This window comes from Musca domestica, unplaced genomic scaffold (genome assembly GCF_030504385.1).
Source record: "Musca domestica strain aabys unplaced genomic scaffold, Musca_domestica.polishedcontigs.V.1.1 20, whole genome shotgun sequence".
Lineage (NCBI taxonomy): Eukaryota > Metazoa > Arthropoda > Insecta > Diptera > Muscidae > Musca > Musca domestica.
Window position 1 is genome coordinate 10,338,336 of NW_026712250.1, and position 18,490 is coordinate 10,356,825.

General features: G+C 35.8%; 1 protein-coding gene across 1 annotated transcript; it reads left to right on the forward strand.

Annotated features, from left to right (window-relative positions):
- Positions 1 to 2,337: 2,337 nt before the first annotated feature.
- On the forward strand, positions 2,338 to 17,865 carry LOC131802356 (aminoacylase-1-like). The gene is made up of 4 exons (XM_059122536.1): positions 2,338 to 2,362; positions 15,117 to 15,461; positions 15,527 to 15,657; positions 17,800 to 17,865. The coding sequence occupies exons 1-4, from the start codon at positions 2,338 to 2,340 to the stop codon at positions 17,863 to 17,865; spliced, it is 567 nt and encodes a 188-aa protein (XP_058978519.1).
- Positions 17,866 to 18,490: the final 625 nt, after the last annotated feature.

Below are 18,490 nucleotides of genomic sequence, written 5' to 3' on the forward strand. Positions count from 1 at the left end.
ACGTGGATTTTTTAAAGAATATTTTTTCAAGGACCACAACAAACATGGATTTTTTTAAGAATATTTTTTCAAGGACCAGGACAAACGTGGATTTTTTAAGCAATGTTTTTTCAAGGACCAAAACAAATGTGGATTTTTTAAAAAAATATTTTTCAAGGACCAGGATAAACGTGGGTTTTAAAAAATATTTTTCAAGGACCTGCAGAAATGTGGATTTTTTTAAAGTATATCTTTTCAAGATCCTGCAGAAATGTGGATTTTTTTAATGAATATTTTTTCAAGGACCAGGACAAACGTGGATTTTTTAAAGAATATGTTTTTAAGGACCACAACAAACGTGGATTTTTTAAAGAATATTTTTTCAAGCACCAGGACAAACGTGGATTTTTTAAAGAATTTATTTTCAAGGACCAGGACAAACGTGGATTTTTTAAAGAATATTTTTTCAAGGACCAACAGAGACGTGGATTTTTTAAAAAATATTTTTTCAAGCACCAGGACAAACGTGGATTTTTTTAAAGAATATTGTTTTAAGAACCAAAACAAACGTGGATTTTTTTAAAGAATATTTTTTCAAGGACCCGGACAAACGTGGATTTTTTAAAGAATATTTTCTCAAGGACCACAACAAACGTGGATTTTTTAAAGAATATTTCTTCAAGCACCAGGACAAACGTGGATTTTTTAAGGAATATTTTTTCAAGCACCAGGACAAACGTGAATTTTCCAAAGAATTTTTTCAAAAACCACATCAAACGTGGATTTTTTAAAGAATATTTTTTCAAAAACCACATCAAACGTGGATTTTTTAAAGAATATTTTTTCAAGGACCACAACAAACCTGGATTTTTTAAAAAATATTTTTTCAAGGACCAAAACAACCGTGGATTTTTAAAAAAATATTTTTTTAAAGACCAGGACAAACATGGAGTTTTTCAAGGACTAGGACAAACGTGGATTTTTTAACGAATATTTTTTCAAGGACCGCAACGAACGTCGATTTTTTGAAGAATATTTTTTCAAGGACCAGAACAAACGTGGATTTTTTAAAGAATATTTTTTAGAGATTTAGAGACCACAACAAACGTGGATTTTTTAAAGAATATTTTTTCAAGGATTAACAGAAACGTGGATTGTTTAAAGAATATTTTTTCAAGGATTAACAGAAACGTGGATTTTTTAAAGAATATTTTTTAGAGATTTAGAGACCACAACAAACGTGGATTTTTTAAAGAATATTTTTCAAGCACCAGGACAAACGTTGATTTTTAAGGAATATTTTTCAAGGACCACAAGAAACGTGGATTTTTCAAAGAATATTTTTTTAAGCACCGGACAAACGTGGATTTTTTAAAGAATTTTTTGAAAGACTAGCAGAAATGTGGATTTTTTTAAAGAAATTTTTTGAAAGACCAGCAGAAATGTGGATTTTTAAAGAATTATTTTTTTAAAAACCAGCAGAAATGCAGATTTTTAAAGAATATTTTTTGAAGCACCATGACAAATGTAGACTTTTTAAAGAATATTTTTTCAAGCACCAGGACAAACGGAGATTCTTAAAAAAATATTTTTCATGGACTAGGACAAACGTGGATTTTTTAAAAAATATTTTTCATGGACTAGGGCAAACGTGGATTTTTTAAAAAATATTTTTCATGGACTAGGGCAAACGTGGATTTTTTAAAAAATATTTTTCATGGACTAGGGCAAACGTGGATTTTTTAAAAAATATTTTTCAAAAAAAGGGCAAAAATATAAAATAAAAAATATTTTTTCAAGGACCAGGACAAACGTGGAATTTTTAAAGAATATTTTTTCAAGGATCAACAGAAAGGAGAAATGATGCGTTACAATTTCGAAAATAAAAATGTTTTACCCATATTTTATTTACCCATCCACAAATAACTTATAGCGATTTCATGATCTCCCTTCTCAGAAATCGATAGAAATTCAAATCAAAATTGAATTTTTTGTTCTAATACTGGCCGCAAAACCTCTATGGAAAATCAATTATTATGAATACGGCAAAGATGAAAGGCAAGAATTACGCCCAAGACTTAGTTCTCCCCCTTTTAATTGGTGGTAAGTAATGAAATTTGATGCAACTCAACCTTGAGAAACAAATCAAAAAGGGCCCCAGATTTACATACAAACACACAGGACAAAAAAGAAAAAAAAAACAAATAAGAAACAAAATACCAATCGAAATGTAATCGGAAAATAAAACTGAAAACCTTTTTTCCTAATGAAACCATTGCCACAAGACAAAATCATGGCTGGCGGACGCCAAAACTATTTTTGCCCCGTAACAATGGTTAAGGACATGGCGAAAGGGATATGAGGACGCCGCTTAACAAGGAGGGTAAGATTGTAAGGAAAATGCGAACTGATAAAGTGTTGAGTGAAAAGGTCGTCCGTTCGTTTGTCTGTCTGTCCTTGCTTCCCTTCTGCCATCCATTCCAAAAACCATGAAAACATAAAACGTAATAAAATTCCGAATTGTAATTGGAATTTTATGTAAATGAAGGAATGCATATTAATTATGTACGGGGAAATGGGGATATGTATGAATATCCTTGATGTGAAGGATAATAAGAGCATATCCATATTCGGTTTTATGCCAAAAGGGGACAACTAATTTCGTGATATTGTTTCTGAAAAAAGTGATATATTTCATAGTTCATTAATGTTTTAGATAGTTTTATGGGATTTTAGGAGACAGCCTGGAACGTGGCAGGAGTTTGAAGGAAAATTTATAACAAGGGTGTTTATTTGGATAAGTATGAAATGGGATATTATAATAGGGAAGAAATATCTTAACTGCACTTTTTGCCTTTGTTGGTCCTTTTGAATTCTGGAAAAAATATTTATAAAAAAATCCAAGTTTGTGGAATTTTTGATCCTTTGAAAAACATTTGAGGTCTTCGGAAAAAAATATTTTTTTATCCAAGTTTTTAAATTTTATAATGAAATATTTGTAGAAAATATATTTTCAAACAAGTGATCCTTAGAAAAGTAGTCTTAGGAACATGTCGTATGATACCCTCCACCATACCTAGTATGGATGGTATATTAAGTTCGTCATTCCGTATTTAACTCAAAGAAATAATATTTTAAGACACAATATAACATAACATTCTTGATCAGGGTAAAATTTCTGGTTTCCGATTTAGTCCTGTCACACCGTCAGTCCGTCCATCCGTCTGTCTGTCCGTCTGTCCGCCTATCCGTCTGTGAAATTAACTCTAGCTTCCGAACGAAATGAAGTAGGTTGATAACATTTTACTCAAATGTGTATCATGTCTGCAGGACTTTTGGTATTGAAAGCGGGTTATGTCCACGTTTTGGTATAGCCCCCATATAATGGTACCTCCATATTTTTGGTATTTTGGTGAATTAAGCTTCATTATTCACCGGAAATATTTCAAATTTGGTATTTGAAGTTCGTAATGGGTACTACAGCCTATGACAACAATTTTTGTATGCAGGTCCAAGTCTTCGTATAGCCCCCATATAACGGTACCTCCCGATATTCGGTATTTTGATGATTTCAGCAACATTATTCACCGGAATCGTTTAAAATTTCGTACTGAAAGATCCTAATAGCTACTGTAAGCTGTGGCAAAAAAAAAATGTTGTATGCAGATCTAGACCTTTGTATAGCCCCCATATAACTGTACCCCCGGATATTCGGTATTTTGATGATTTTAGCAACATTATTCACCGGAATCGTTTCAAATTTCGTACTGAAAGATCCTAATAGCTACTGTAAGCTGTGGCAAAAAATGCAGATGTATGCAGATCTAGATCTTCCTATAGCTTCCATATAATGGCACCTCCCTATTTTCGGTAATTTGGCGATTTTAGCGACATTATTTACCGGAATTATTTCAAATTTCGTATTTGAAGGTCGTAGTGGGCATTACAGCCTATGACATACAATTTCGTATGCAGGTCCACGTCTGCGTATAGTCTCCATATAACGGTTTTCATTTAAGTGGTAGTTTTCGTATTTTTTTTCCTTCGAAATGGTGGAGGGTATTAAAAGTTCGGTCCGGCCGAACTTAGCTGCCTTTTTGCTTGTTTTTCTACTGAAGCACAATGTCAACATTTGAGCTCCTTTGCGTATTGTACGATTTTGTATTTTTTGTTTCCAAAGCTGAGTTTCATCGAAAAATTTCAAAAATCTAGTACTATTTTGGACCTTTTTTTGTACTTTTGGTACATTCAAGGTTTGTATCTTTTTTCCCCAAAATCACGAATTAATTCGTTCAAAAATGACCCTCTTCCAAAATTTTAAGCATTTGTATCTCTGACACTTTTGTACGATTTTTGTACAATTTAGTACATTTTGTACCCATTTAATGTGTGAATTCCCAAAACTCCTTCCTCCCTCTCTCTCAAGGTTTGTACCTTTTTTTCCAAAAAAATCACGAATAAATTCATTCAAGAATGACCCCCGTCCAAAAATGTTAAGCATTTGTATCTCTGACACTTTTGTGCGATTTTTGTACGTTTTAGTACATTTCGTACCCCCTTAATGTGTAAATTTCCAAAAATCCCTCCTCTCTCTCTCTCTCTCTCTCATTCTCTTTTGTTCACATAAAAATATATTTCGAGGTCATCAGACCGAGAAAACTTCCTTTGCAATCCAACCTAATCAAAGCAAAAACTTCCTGACCTTCCTCCCACCCTGAATCCGGCAAGGTGCAATGTTACATTTATTAACACACACACACACACACACACACACACACACACACATCAGGACATTGTTATGACATGTGTCAGGTTGATGAGTGGCAGTGTATTCCATATGGAATACACAAATGAATTGCTTGTATTTCATCAAGAGGTTAATATGTGGTACAACAACAACAATAATTACAACAATATAACAAATATAGAACTGAATAGCTTTAATGAACGAACGAATGAACCATATTCTAATGAAGCATACGCAGAAGCCCAGTGAGACCAGCAGCTACCACCACCCCGCATTCGGCACTCATTAATTTGACTCTTTTCATCAGTGGCTGGCTAATCAAACCACTGGCAGAAGATGCATTCGACCGGAGAACGACTTTGATCTCCCTGAGGGCATCGTGGAATCGATAGAATTTGAGATAAAAAGAAAAGGCCATGGATTTTTGTTTCCGATTCGGACAATAGTTGAAATTAGACGAAGCGGAATAACTTTAGGCATGAATTCAGGAGCGAGTGAAAAAAAATAAATAAATATTCTAATAAAATATGTTAATTGCAAAGAGGCCAGCATTAAGCTAATTACAAATACACACACACACACTCTCTCTCTCTCTCTCTGCCCTCACAACAGCAACAGGGGGAATTGTGGAAAGTCCTGTTAACATTTGAAACTCAAATGAATATAAATCCCAAAAAGGCAACAAAATCAACCACTAATGTCCAGCTTAGTAAAAAAAATATATAAGGATTAAACCAGGACATAAAAAGGACATGACATGACCAGTCATGATACTCACAATAATATGCCGACAACTCAATCATCCCTCTAAGTACTCTGAACTATGCAAATAATTAAGCAAAGCAGCAATCCTGCAAAGGATAATAAAAAAAGGACCAACATGGTCAGCGGAAAACATAAAAAGGCGTAAAATCCTTTAAACGAAAAGGGCTATTGCAGAACATTTAAAATAATATGAAATTATCAAAAGGCTTATTGTTTTGGTTGTTGTTGTTGCTGTTGCTCATTGTTAATGTACACCAACCATAATGAGTCCTTGGGGGCATTTGGTTATCATTAAAGGATTTATTTACTTGGTCCTTCCAGTTTTTTTTTTTTGTGGAAGAAGTGTGAAAATTACCATGAAAAGTCGATTGTTTTCATTAAATGGTTAAAAACGGTTAACTCGTTGACACCCAGTTTGAAGGATACTTAAGGAGAAGAAAAGGAAGATTTACAAGGATATAGGACTTACCAACTGGCCTATCGAGGACCAGGTAAATTGTCTGAATTTAGAAATTTGGTAGAAGTTTGGTATGAGAGTCATTAAAAAAGTCTGGAGTGGAATTTCGTGCCTTAAGGGTACGAAAAGTACAAACTGGTGCAGAATTCTTACACAGGTTGTATGTCTTCAAAGACTCACATCATTGGGATATATATGATGCCATTTCGTGGAGATTAGAGTGTCAGCCATACTTTGGCATATATATTTTGGACTTCGACTTTTTGGAGGTTAAAAAAAAATATCCGGACCCATAAAAACCCTTGTAGATTTGAACACTTGTTAGATAGGTATTTTCATAGACTTTCGAATTATAACTATTGTCGGTAAGGTTGGAAATACCCATTAACCCGGATTTCGCTGCAGAAAACTCAGTAGCCGGAATAATGCATCCAAAAAAAATAATCTCTCAAAATCAGTAAACAGGCTTCATTTCCAAAAAAAAAAATAAAAATAATTAAAAAATTATTAGCTTCTACAAAACTAGATATATGTACAAGATATGCTAAAGAATCGTGTCAAAGTGTAATAACAACAACAATAACAATATCACATCGGCGTGAGATAAAACAAGTAAAAAAGCTATAAGTTCGGCCGGGCCGAACTTTGAATACCCTCCACTATTTGGAAGGACTTTGGCAATTCTCAAAACAATAAAATCCATTAACAATTCTGTTAAAATATTAAAAATACCGAATATAGCTATACGACGACATGGACCTGCATAGGTAACTTTTGTCATAAGTCATTACAATATTCAAATGTGAAACTTAAAAAAAAAATAGGTGAATAGTGAAATCATCAAAATACCGAATATTGTGGGGATACCGTTATATGGGGGCTATACGAAGATGTGGACCTGCGCAGACAATTTCCTCTCTTAGGATGTACTATACATTACGAACATTTCCGGTGAATAAAGTCGCTAATATCATCAAAATACCGAATATCGGGTGGAACCGTAATATGGGGGCTATACGAAGACGTCGACCTACACAGATTATTTTCTGCCTTAGGCTGTAGTATCCATTTCGAACTTCAAATACCAAATTTGAAACAATTCCCGGAATAGTGTCGTTAAAATCATCAAAATACCGAATATCGGGTGGAACCGTAATATGGGAGCTATACGAAGACGTGGACCTGCATGGACAATTTTCTGTGATAGGCTGTAGCATCCTTTACGAACTGCAAGTACCAAAATTGAAACAATTCCGGTAAATAATGTCGCTAAAATGATCAAAATGCCGAATATGGGGGGGGGGGGGGGGGGGGGGGGTACCGTTACATGGGGGCTATACGAAGACGTGGACCTACATTGCCCATTTTCTGTCTTAAGCCGTAGCATCTATTACGAACTTTAAATAATAATTTTGAAACAATTCCGGTAAAAAATGTCGCTAGAATCACCAAAATATCGCATATCGCGAGATATCGTTATATGGGGGCTATACGAAGACGTAGATCTACATGGCCCATTTTCAACACCAAAGTCCTGCAGACATAGTTCACATTTGAGTAAAATTTTATCAACCTTCTTAATTTCGTTCGGAAGCTAGAGTGATTTCCACAGACGGACATTGATAAATCGACATAGAATTTTATGCTGATCAAGAATATATATACTTTGTGGGGTCTAAAATATATATTTCGAGGTGTTACAAACGGAATGACAAACTTTATGTATCCTCCATGCTATAGTGGAGGGTATAAAAACTGTAACAAAGTTAAACGCCATAATTTTTACATTTTTTTTTTTAAATTTTATTGAATGAAAGCAAAAAATGTCGGGAATAGCATCAAATTTTAGAATAAGTTTGGATTTGTTCGAATTGGGCACCTTTGGCACGAATTATGGCCAATGAAACCGTCACACGCTGCCCGAATGTTGCTCTACGGTATTTTAACCCATTTCCGACGAAGCGCTTGCTTGAGGTGATCGACACTTTGGTCTGTTTTAGTGCCAACCTTGCTTTCCAAAATACTCCAGACACAATAGTCCAACGGATTGGTATCCGGAGATTTTGGTGGCCATAGTGCGCTGGAAATGAAGCGAGGAACCTTGAGTCCTGTTGGAATGTCCAAGGTCTGCGGCCAAAATGTTTGCGTGCCCAAGGCTTCAATACACTCTCCAGAATACCAGTATCACGGTAACGAGCGATGATATGTGACACAAAAGATTTATTCACATTTAAATGCTGGAGTGTTCTAACGATAGCCACTTGTGGTTGTCCAGACAAATATAAAGAAATCACACTATCCCGCTTGAATTCCGAACACGAATAACTTTTTTTCGGGAAATTTCTCACCAAAATTCTTTTGGACGCTTGTGAACAATATAATGAGCTATCATTGGAATAATTTTAACAGCTGTCGGACGAGTGGCTTAGAAATGACGGCAGTCTGAAGTTGGCTGCAGTTTTTTCATCTCACCCTGACAAGTATCAGAATTCCAGCCCTTTCGGATAATGAATTTTATACTTCCTCCTGATTTTCATTATTAAATACTAACAAGAAAATATTGTTCTTTTTCCGCCAGGAACTTTTTCAGCCACCCTTCTCCTCCCTCCCCCCCACCCCTAATGGCCCTTGTCATCAGACCAAGTTAAGTGATTATATTATGTAACTCTAGTATTTGATTTAACTTCTAGTCAATTCTTTAGTTTGACTTTTAATTACATCCTTGGACGTGCTCCTCGCTGCCTTCGTCTATGGAATTATGGTGAGTTCCTGTATGGACCTTTAAGGCGTGACACGTGTCTTTTGATTCTTTTTTCTCACAGATGCTGCGGGAACATATGTATTATGGGGAGGGAGGGGGAGAGGAAGTATGTGCCACGAATTCACATGTGCTCATTTTCTTTTAATGTCGAATTGTTTGTCCTCTGCCTAAGCATGGCTCATAAAGGAAGCGTTACTTATTAATCCATTTCAATTATTAGATGATCTTCCTGGGGGAGAAGGGGAGAGGTGGGAGAGGGGGGAGTGGGGGGAAAAGAAGAATATGCTCCGGGCTAGTTAATAATGGCAAAGGGGAATGAGGGTTTGGGGGGAAATTATGTGGTCATGTTCTTTTAGTTAGCATTAATACAAATATTTGGTTAAGTTGTAATGATATGCCGACATACAGAGGGGGTGAATGGGTAGGGTGGGGGGTTATGTGGCAAGGAATGACTGTTTTTTTACAAATTTTGTATTTTTATACCCTACACCACAAGGTGGTCAGTGTATTATGTCGTTGGGCATTTGTTTGTAACAGGAAAAAGGAAACGAGATAGACCCATAGTTCCTTTTGATGATCTGCATAGAATCACATTCTGAGTCGATTTATGCATGTCCGTCCGTCAGTCCCTCTGTCCATGTATTTTTGTAAACAAAGTACAGTTGGCATTTATTGCCCTATCCAGATGAAATTTTGCACAAATCAAGGACGAACCCTATTGAAATTGGAGATAATCGGTCAAAATTCAGATATAGCTCCCATATATATCTTCGTCCGATTTGCCTTTTATTGTGCACCAAACGTGTAATATCAGTCCGAATAGTATGGAATTTTGCACATACAACCAAATTAGGCCTAAAAATAAGTATGCCAAATTTGATCGAAATCGGTTCAGATATACCTATAGCTCCCATATATATATATATCATCCGATTTGTTATTTTTTTCCTCCGCAGCCGTAATATGCACTCTGTAACAACAATATTTGGGGAAATATATCAGATGCAGCTCAGAAATACCTCTGCTAAATTTTATCGAGATCGGTTCAGATTTGGATATAGATCCCATATAACTTCGTCCGATTTACCTTTGAAAGGTGCACCAAACGTCTAATTTTTGCCCAAATTGGATGAAATTTGTCACCTACGACCTAATTAAGCCTAGAAGCTAGTATGTCAAATTTAGTGAAGATCGGTTCAGATATAGCTATAGCTCCCATATATACTGTTCATCAGATTTGTTATTTTTGTCCTCCGCAGCAGTAATATGCAATCCGTAACAACAATGTTCAAAAAAAATATATCAAATACAGCTCAGAAATATCTTTGCCAAATTTTATCGAGATCGGTTCGGATTTGGATATAGCTCCCATATATAACTTCGTCCGATTTACTTTCGATTGTGCACCAAACGTCTAATATTTGCCCAAATTGGATGGAATTTGGCACTTACGACCGAATTAAGTCTAGAAGCTAGTATGTCAAATTTGGTGAAGATCGGTTCAGATATAGCTATAGCTCCCATATATACTGTTCATCCGATTTGTTATTTTTGTCCTCCGCAGCCGGAATATGCACTCTGTAACAACAATATTTGGGGGAATATATCAAATACAGCTCAGAAATACCTTTGCTAAATTTTATCGAGATCGGTGCAGATTTGTATATAGCTCCCATATATAACTTCGTCCGATTTATCTTTGAAAGGTGCACCAAAGGTCTAATATTTGCCCAAATTGGATGAAATTTGGCACTTACGACCGAATTGAGTTTAGAAGCTAGTACGCCAAATTTGGTGAAGATCGGTTCAGATATAGCTATAGCTCCCATATATATTGTTCATCCGATTTTTTATTTTTGTCCTCCGCAGCCGCAATATGCACTCTGTAACAACAATATTTGAGGAAATATATCAAATGCAGCTCAGAAATATCTTTGCCAAATTTTATCGAGATCGGATATAGCCCCCATATATAACTTCGTCCGATTTACCTTTGATTGTGCACCAAACGTCTAATATTTGCCCAAATGCGATGGAATTTGGCACATACAACCAAATTGAGTCTAGAAGCTAGTATGTCAAATTTGGTGAAGATCGTTTCAGATATAGCTATAGCTGCCATATATACTGTTTATCCGATTTGTTATATTTGTTACCCACAGCCGTAATATGCACTCCGTAACAACGATATTCAGGGAAATATATCAAATATAGCTCAGAAATATCTGAGCCAAATTTTATCGAGATCGGCTCAGATTTGGATGTAGCTCCTATACATATATTTATCCGATTTCAAATTATTTGTGCACCAAATGGGCAATACAAGTCCGAATTTAAATGCTTCGGCATATTTAGTCCTTTGAATTTTAAATTATAATTATAATCATAGCGTGTATGATTGAATTCTTCCATAACATTTTTTAATTGTTGTGCGCAGCTCTACTAAATTAGCAAAGTGGTGTAGGAAATCATAAAGTGGGCCCCTCCCGACTTTAAGACTTTCTTTACTGTTTTTTTTTTTTTTTGAAATTTTAAAAATTAAATGGAAATCTTTTGGATAATCCTTTTTTTAAATCCATGTAAATACCTATATTCCAATCCATTTTCTGCAGACTTAATACCCAAAATATGCAGGTCATGCATGACAATCGATTAAATTTTTTTTTTGCACAAATCTCTTCAAACTCACCACCACAAATTTGCTTGAATTTTCAAAATCCCACATCAATAGGTTTGGCTTTCATTTGGCTAAAAATATTTCCTTCTAGTCCAAAAACTCAACAATGCAACATTAGAGTGGGCCGACTTATAGGGCGAGATGAAAAATCTGCTACCAACTTCACAGACTGCTATCATTTTCAAGCCACTCGTGGACGGACGGTCCCGGCTAACCTTTTTTTATCTAGAAATCCGGGATGAAGAACCGGATTTGTCTCGAAACCGTCTCAGTTCTACCTAACCGCCAATAGGAATAATTCGAAAGTCTACGAAAATGTGTGATTAAATCTAGAAGCGTTTTCTGGGACCGAATATTTTCTTAAACCCCCAAAAATTCGAAAAAGATCTTAAAATGAGAGTCCAAAATATATATCCCAAAGTATAGGGTGAGATGAAAAATCTGCAACCAACTTCACGGACTGCTATCATTTCCAAGCCACTTGTCCGACAGCTGTAAAAATTATTCCAGTGACAGCTCATTATTTTGTTTACAAAAGCATTTTGGTGAGAATTTTCCAGACAAAAAAGTTATTCCTGTTCGGAATTCAAGCGGGATAGTGTGATTTCTTTATATTTGGCGCGAGAACCACAAGTGGCTAACGTTAGAGCACTCCAGCATTTAAATGTGAATAAGTCTTTTGTGTCTCGTACCATCGCTCGTTACCTGGTGATACTGGTAGCGTAGCCCGACGAAGTCAAGGAAGTGGACGGAAGAAAACATCAACATCAGCAGAAATGGTTCGAAAAGTAAAGCGACGCGACATGATCGAAACCCGTGTCGCAGTGGCCGAAAAATGGCTCGTGAGCTGAACATATCGCAATATTCCATTCGGCAAATATTGATAAATGAGCTCGGGGTAAAGCCATTGAAATTCCAAAAAGTGCCAGAACTTACACCGCAGAAAGAGAAAGAAAATAGACTCAAAAGAGCTAAAGAGTTGCTTCGCTTGGCCGAAAGTGGTGAACTATCGAATTTGGTTTTCTCCGATGAGCTCCGATCAGAGAAAACATTCGTTGTCCAGCAGTTTGAAAACAAACAAAATAATCGTGTTTACCTGCCAAAGAGGTCAGGTCAGGTAAAAATGTGCACCTTCGGTTGGCCACCAGAACTCAAGCGCCGGCCATGGTGATGGTGTGGGCCGTGGGCTGTGGGCTGTGTGCCGCTCTCCGCTCGTATTAATCGACCGTGGCATCAGAATAAAGGCCGTGGGCTGTGGGCTGTGTGCCGCTCTCCGCTCGTATTAATCGACCGTGGCATCAGAATAAATGCCGAATATTATCGCCAAAAAATATTCTGGAGGGTGTATTAAAGCCATGGGCACGCAAACATTTTGGCCGCAGACCTTGGACATTCCAACAGGACTCAGCAGCTTCGCACTCAGCATTCAGCCACCCTAGAATGGTTACAAAATGAGGTTCCCCACTTCATTTCTAGCGCACACAATGGCCACCAAAATCTCCGGATACCAATCCATTGGACCATTGTGTCTGGAGTATTTTGGAAAGCAAGGTTGGCATTGAAAAAATACCAAAGTGTCGATCACCTCAAGCAAGCGTTTCGCCGGGAATGGGGCAAATTACCGCAGAGCAGCATTCGGGCTGCGTGTGACGGTTTCATTGGCCGTTTGAAGGCCATAATTCGTGCCAAAGGTGACCAATTCAAACAAATCGAAACTTATTCTAAAATTTGATGTTATTTCCGATATTTTTTGCTTTCATTCAAAAAAAAATTTAAAAAAAATTTAAAAATTATGGCGTTTAACTTGGTTGCAGTTTTTTTTTTATCTCACCCTGTAAATTCACCCAATCTTTGCAAAAATTTCCCAATTCACAAAAATTCATTTCCAATTTTGAGTTCGCCTCTAATATCTAATGAATAATCAGCAAATACCAGCCCTTGGGGCAATATCATTACAATGAATTGTTTGAACTTTATTTGAACTCCGTTCTGCCCAGCAACAAAAAAGGGATTATGTTTCAAAGGAAAAAAAAATAACAAATACAAAAACAAAAATGTGGAAGATAGAGAAACTATGATTGTTGCAACATCGATTGTCGAATAATGTAGACATTTCGAACAAAAAGGGGGTGTGAGTAACCCCTTGGTTTTCACTCATCCATCACCGAGACAGACAAAAATATCAGCAAACCAGACAATCACCACCACCATCACCATCATCACGTTTTGGTTTTTTTTTTTTTTTTGCAAATGCAATTTTTTCTAATTAATCTAAAAGGGTTCGCCTTTTGTCAATAAGTTCAAGGTTGGATTATTGATTTCCCTTTGTTGCCTTATTTTTGTTTCAAAAATTTCATTCACCAGCTGGCTCGGAGTACAGCTGATGGGGTTTATGTTAAAATTACCACTTTTCTACGTTTTACACCTGCGCAGTTTTCAAAATGCAAAAAACGAAACCCAAGCAAACAAAGATAGAATTTTAGCTTTTTCTCTTCAAAAAAAAAAAAAAAAAAAAAAAAAAAAAACGGGCAGCATATCTCATCTCAAATGAGAGCTGGTTACTAAACAAATTAAAAAAAAATAAATTAAAAAAAAAATAATTTAAAAAAAAAACAAGTAAAAAAACTGTAAGTTTGGCCTGACCGAACTTTAAATACCCTCCGTCATTTGGTACGAATTTGATAATTTTCCAAAAAAAAAAAAAAAATAAATAAATAAATAAATAGAAATCCGTTAAAAATTCTTTTAAAATCTTAAAAACGACGTGGTCCTGCATCATCAAAATACCAAATATAGGACTAGGAACCTGCACATAGGCTGTACTATCTATTACGAACTTCAAATACCAAATTTGAAACAATTCCGGTGAATAATGTCGCTAAAATCATCAAAATACCGAATATCGGGAGGTACCGTTATATGGGGGATATACGATATCGTGGACCTATATAGATTTAAACATTTTTTAATAAATTTTTTTAAATTTTTTTCTAGAGGACCATCAGAAGCCACAAACGTGGATTTTTTAAAGAATTTTTCTAGAGGACCATCAGAGCCACTAACGTGGATTTTTAAAAAAAATTTCTAGAGGATTATCAGTGCCTCTAACGTGGATTTTTTAAAGAATTTTTCTAAAAGTCTATCAGAGCCACAAACGTGCTTTTTGTAAAGAATTTTCCTAAAAGTCTATCAGAGCCACAAACGTGCTTTTTGTAAAGATTTTTTTTAGAGGACCATCAGAGCCACTACCGTGGATTTTTTAAATAATGTTTTTAGAGGACTATCAGTGCGTCAAACGTGGATTTTTTAAAGAATTTTTCTAAAAGTCTATCAAAGCCACAAACGTGGATTTTTTATAGAAATTTTCTAGAGGACTATTAGAGCCACTAACGTGGATTTTTTAAAGATTTTTTCTAGAGTAGTATCAGTGCCTCAAATGTGGATTTTTTAAAGATTTTTTCTAAAAGTCTATCAGAGCCACTAACGTGGATTTTTTATAGAAATTTTCTAGAGGACTATCAGAGCCACTAACGTGGATTTTTTAAAGATTTTTTCTAGAGTACTATCAGTCCCTTAAACGTGGATTTTTTAAAGAATTTTTCTAAAAGTCTATCAGAGCCACAAACGTGGATTTTTTAAAGAATTATTTCTAGAGGTCTATCAGAACCACAAACGTGTTTTTATTAAAGAATTTTTCAAAAAAAATAAAAAAAATATTTTTCCGTTCCAGCACCATGTGTGGACTTCCTGCGAAAGCAGTCCGAAACACTTGGCATGCCCCTGCGTGTCTTCTACCCTGTGAACAAAGATAATCCCATTGTGGTATCGTCATTGTCTGGCACGGACCCAAACCTACCAGCCATATTACTGAACTCCCATATGGATGTGGTGCCTGTGTTCCCTGAAAGTTGGAAACATGCACCATTCGGTGCCGAAATGGACGAGGAGGGAAGGATTTTTGCCCGCGGTGCTCAAGATATGAAATGTGTTGGCATGCAGTATTTGGGGGCGTTGCGTAAGCTCAAGGAGCGTGGAGTGAAATTCATGCGTACGATTCATGTGTCGTTTGTGGCGGGTAAGTGGAGGAGGTGGGGGAAGTATACTTCAGAAGAGGTTAATTTTTTCTAATTTCAATTTTAGATGAGGAAATGGGCGGCGGTCTGGGTATGCGTGAGTTTGTCAACACCAGCGAGTTTAAGTCGCTGAATATTGGCTTTTCCCTGGATGAGGGCTTGGCATCGCCCAGCGAAGATTCTCTTTCAATACCAAAAGTCCTGCAGACTAATATACATTTGAGTAAAATTTTATCAACCTACTTTATTTCATTCGGAAGCTAGAGTGATTTCCACAGACATGGCTAAATCGACATAGAATTTTATGCTGATCAAGAGGGTATGTATTTGATACCGTCAAAACTTGCTTCATCGAAATAATTAGATTTTAGATCCTATCCTCTTTGGTCCAATTCCGCTTCAGGACATTTGTATACTGCACAGAAATAGAAAGGATAATCCGATTTTGCTTCAACTTTGCAAATCCTAATAGTTGCATAAATGCTACGTCATCAAGTACCTCCCCCACAAAGGATAAATATTTTGAATAATTATAACTCTTATAGAATGTGATATAAATGTCCAATTGTCTTCAAATTACACACATCACAATATTTTTATTAACCCAAGGGCTGGTATGAAGATGGGATATATCGGTCCACTACTACTTTTACCTCCCCCACAATATTTTGAATACCCACGAAGCTCATAAAACACAAAATTAACATCCGATTCCATTCAGACTTGGCACATCACAATACTTCTATCAACACAAGATCTATTATAAGGATCGGACCATTCCTTCTGGTACCTCAACCCACAAAGGGTCAAAGTTATGAATAACCAAAACTATTATAAAATCAGAAATAAGCTTCCGGTTCTCTTCATATTTCACAAATCCCATTATTACTACAAACACAAGATCTGCTATGAAGATGGGATATATCAGTCCACTCCTTCTGATACCTCCCCCACAAAGGGTCAAAATTTTGAATATTCGTAAAGCTCATAAAACACGAAATTAACACCCGATTCCATATAGACTTGGCACATCTGAATATTTCTATCAACACAGGATCTACCTTCTGGTACTCCCCTACAGAAATTTTGAATATTCATGAAGTTCATAAAACACGAAATTTACATCCGACTTGGTACATCACAATATTTTCATTAACACAAGAATTGTTATAAAGTTGGTAAGATTCAGACCGTTTCTTCTGGTACTTCCCCCACAAAGGGTCAAAATTTTGAATAACCAAAACGAATATAAAATCCGAAATAAGCATTCGGTTCTCTTTATATTTTACACATCCCATTAATTCTACTAAGGAGAGATCTTCTGTAAAGATGGAATATATAGGTCCACCTCATCTAGTACCTCCCCTACAAAAGGTCGAAATTTTGTATATCCATTAAGCTCATAAAACGCAAAATTAACATTCTATTCGTTTCACTTGGTACATCTCAAAATTTTCATCAACACAAGATCTGTTATAAAAATGGTACAGATCGGACCATTTCTTATGGTACCTCCCCCACAAAGGATCAAAGTTTTGAATAACCAAAATGATTATAAATCCGAAATAAGAACCGTGTTTTGAGGCGTTGCTATTTTGTAGAGTTTAAATTCATATTTGATTGGCTGAGTGGAGTCATAAAAGATGGCGCCCAATGTGGGACTCAATTCGAATATCTAGTGTAAAATATCAGTCGGTAAGAACAGTATTCAAGGAAGATGTTTTTCGGATTTTTCATTTGGTTAATTACAAACTCCTCTTAAATAAGATGAATGGGGTTGAAACAGATGGCGCCCAATGTGGAGCTCGGCTTAATCTAAACGGACTCACTCAATGTGAACTCTTGTGTAGCATATCGATTCAACGACACTTGTTCATTATGCACTATAGGCCTATTATTGATGGCGCCCAACGTGGGACTTCCTTAATGGCTATTTTGTTCAGCCTGTTGCTTCCAGGATAATTGTTCTCTAATAATTGTTATGGGTATGTAATGGATGGCGCCCAACGTAGGATTCACTTAATGTAACTTTTGTTTCGCCTTCCAGGACAATTGTTCGCTATGCACAATGGGTTTGTAAAGGATCTCACCCAACGTAGGACTCAATCAATGGGAATTTCTGTTTAGCCCTCCGCTTTTAGGATAATTGTTCACTATGCTCTGAGAAACATATATGGAGGACTATAATCAAATTGAATAGCGTTCCTTATAAAATATATGTTATAATATCAGACAAATTTTCAAATCCAAAATATCACCATTTTTAAAAACTTCCTTCCATTCTGGAAAGATGTTTCATGTCTTTTTTTTTTTTTTTGTTAATTTCAAACTCTTGTTCAGATAATTGGATTTATAATGGTTGGCGCCCAACATCAAGATCCACTTAATGTAAATGGACTTATCTAATGAGAATTTTTGTTAAGCCTGTTGTTTGCCAGGATTATTGTTTTCTAAGAACTATGGGTTTGTAATGGATGGCGCCCAAAGAGAGACTCACTTAATGGGCATTTTTTTTTTAGCCTGTCGCTTTCAAAATAAATGTTCACTATGAACTGAAAAATATATCTGGAGGAATCCTGCAATCTGGAAATTCTCTAAATTTTTGTCACCTGACCTATTTATAGGTTATGATATTCTTCAGGATAATCAAGTGGAAATTTTTAAGGAAAGATTTACAGTTGCGATAATAGTTTGTCACCGAATATAAATAAAATCCTTGAAATGTCAAATTATCAGTTCTACAACGACTGGTGTCCCAGAAATTTCTTTAAAAATCATATCCAAATTACAATTTTTTGATAAAAAAATATTCCTTAAAATGTCAATTCCACAGAAACTTGAAATTTCAAGGAATTCCCAGAAATGTCTTGAAAAATAATTTCCAATTTGCAAAAATATTCCCTGAAATGTCCAATTGTCAATTCCACAACAATTTCAAATTTCAAGGATATCCCAGCAATTGCTTGAAGAATAATTTCCTATTTGCAATTTTTGTAATGACTGCCAGAACACAAAATTTCTCACGCATTAT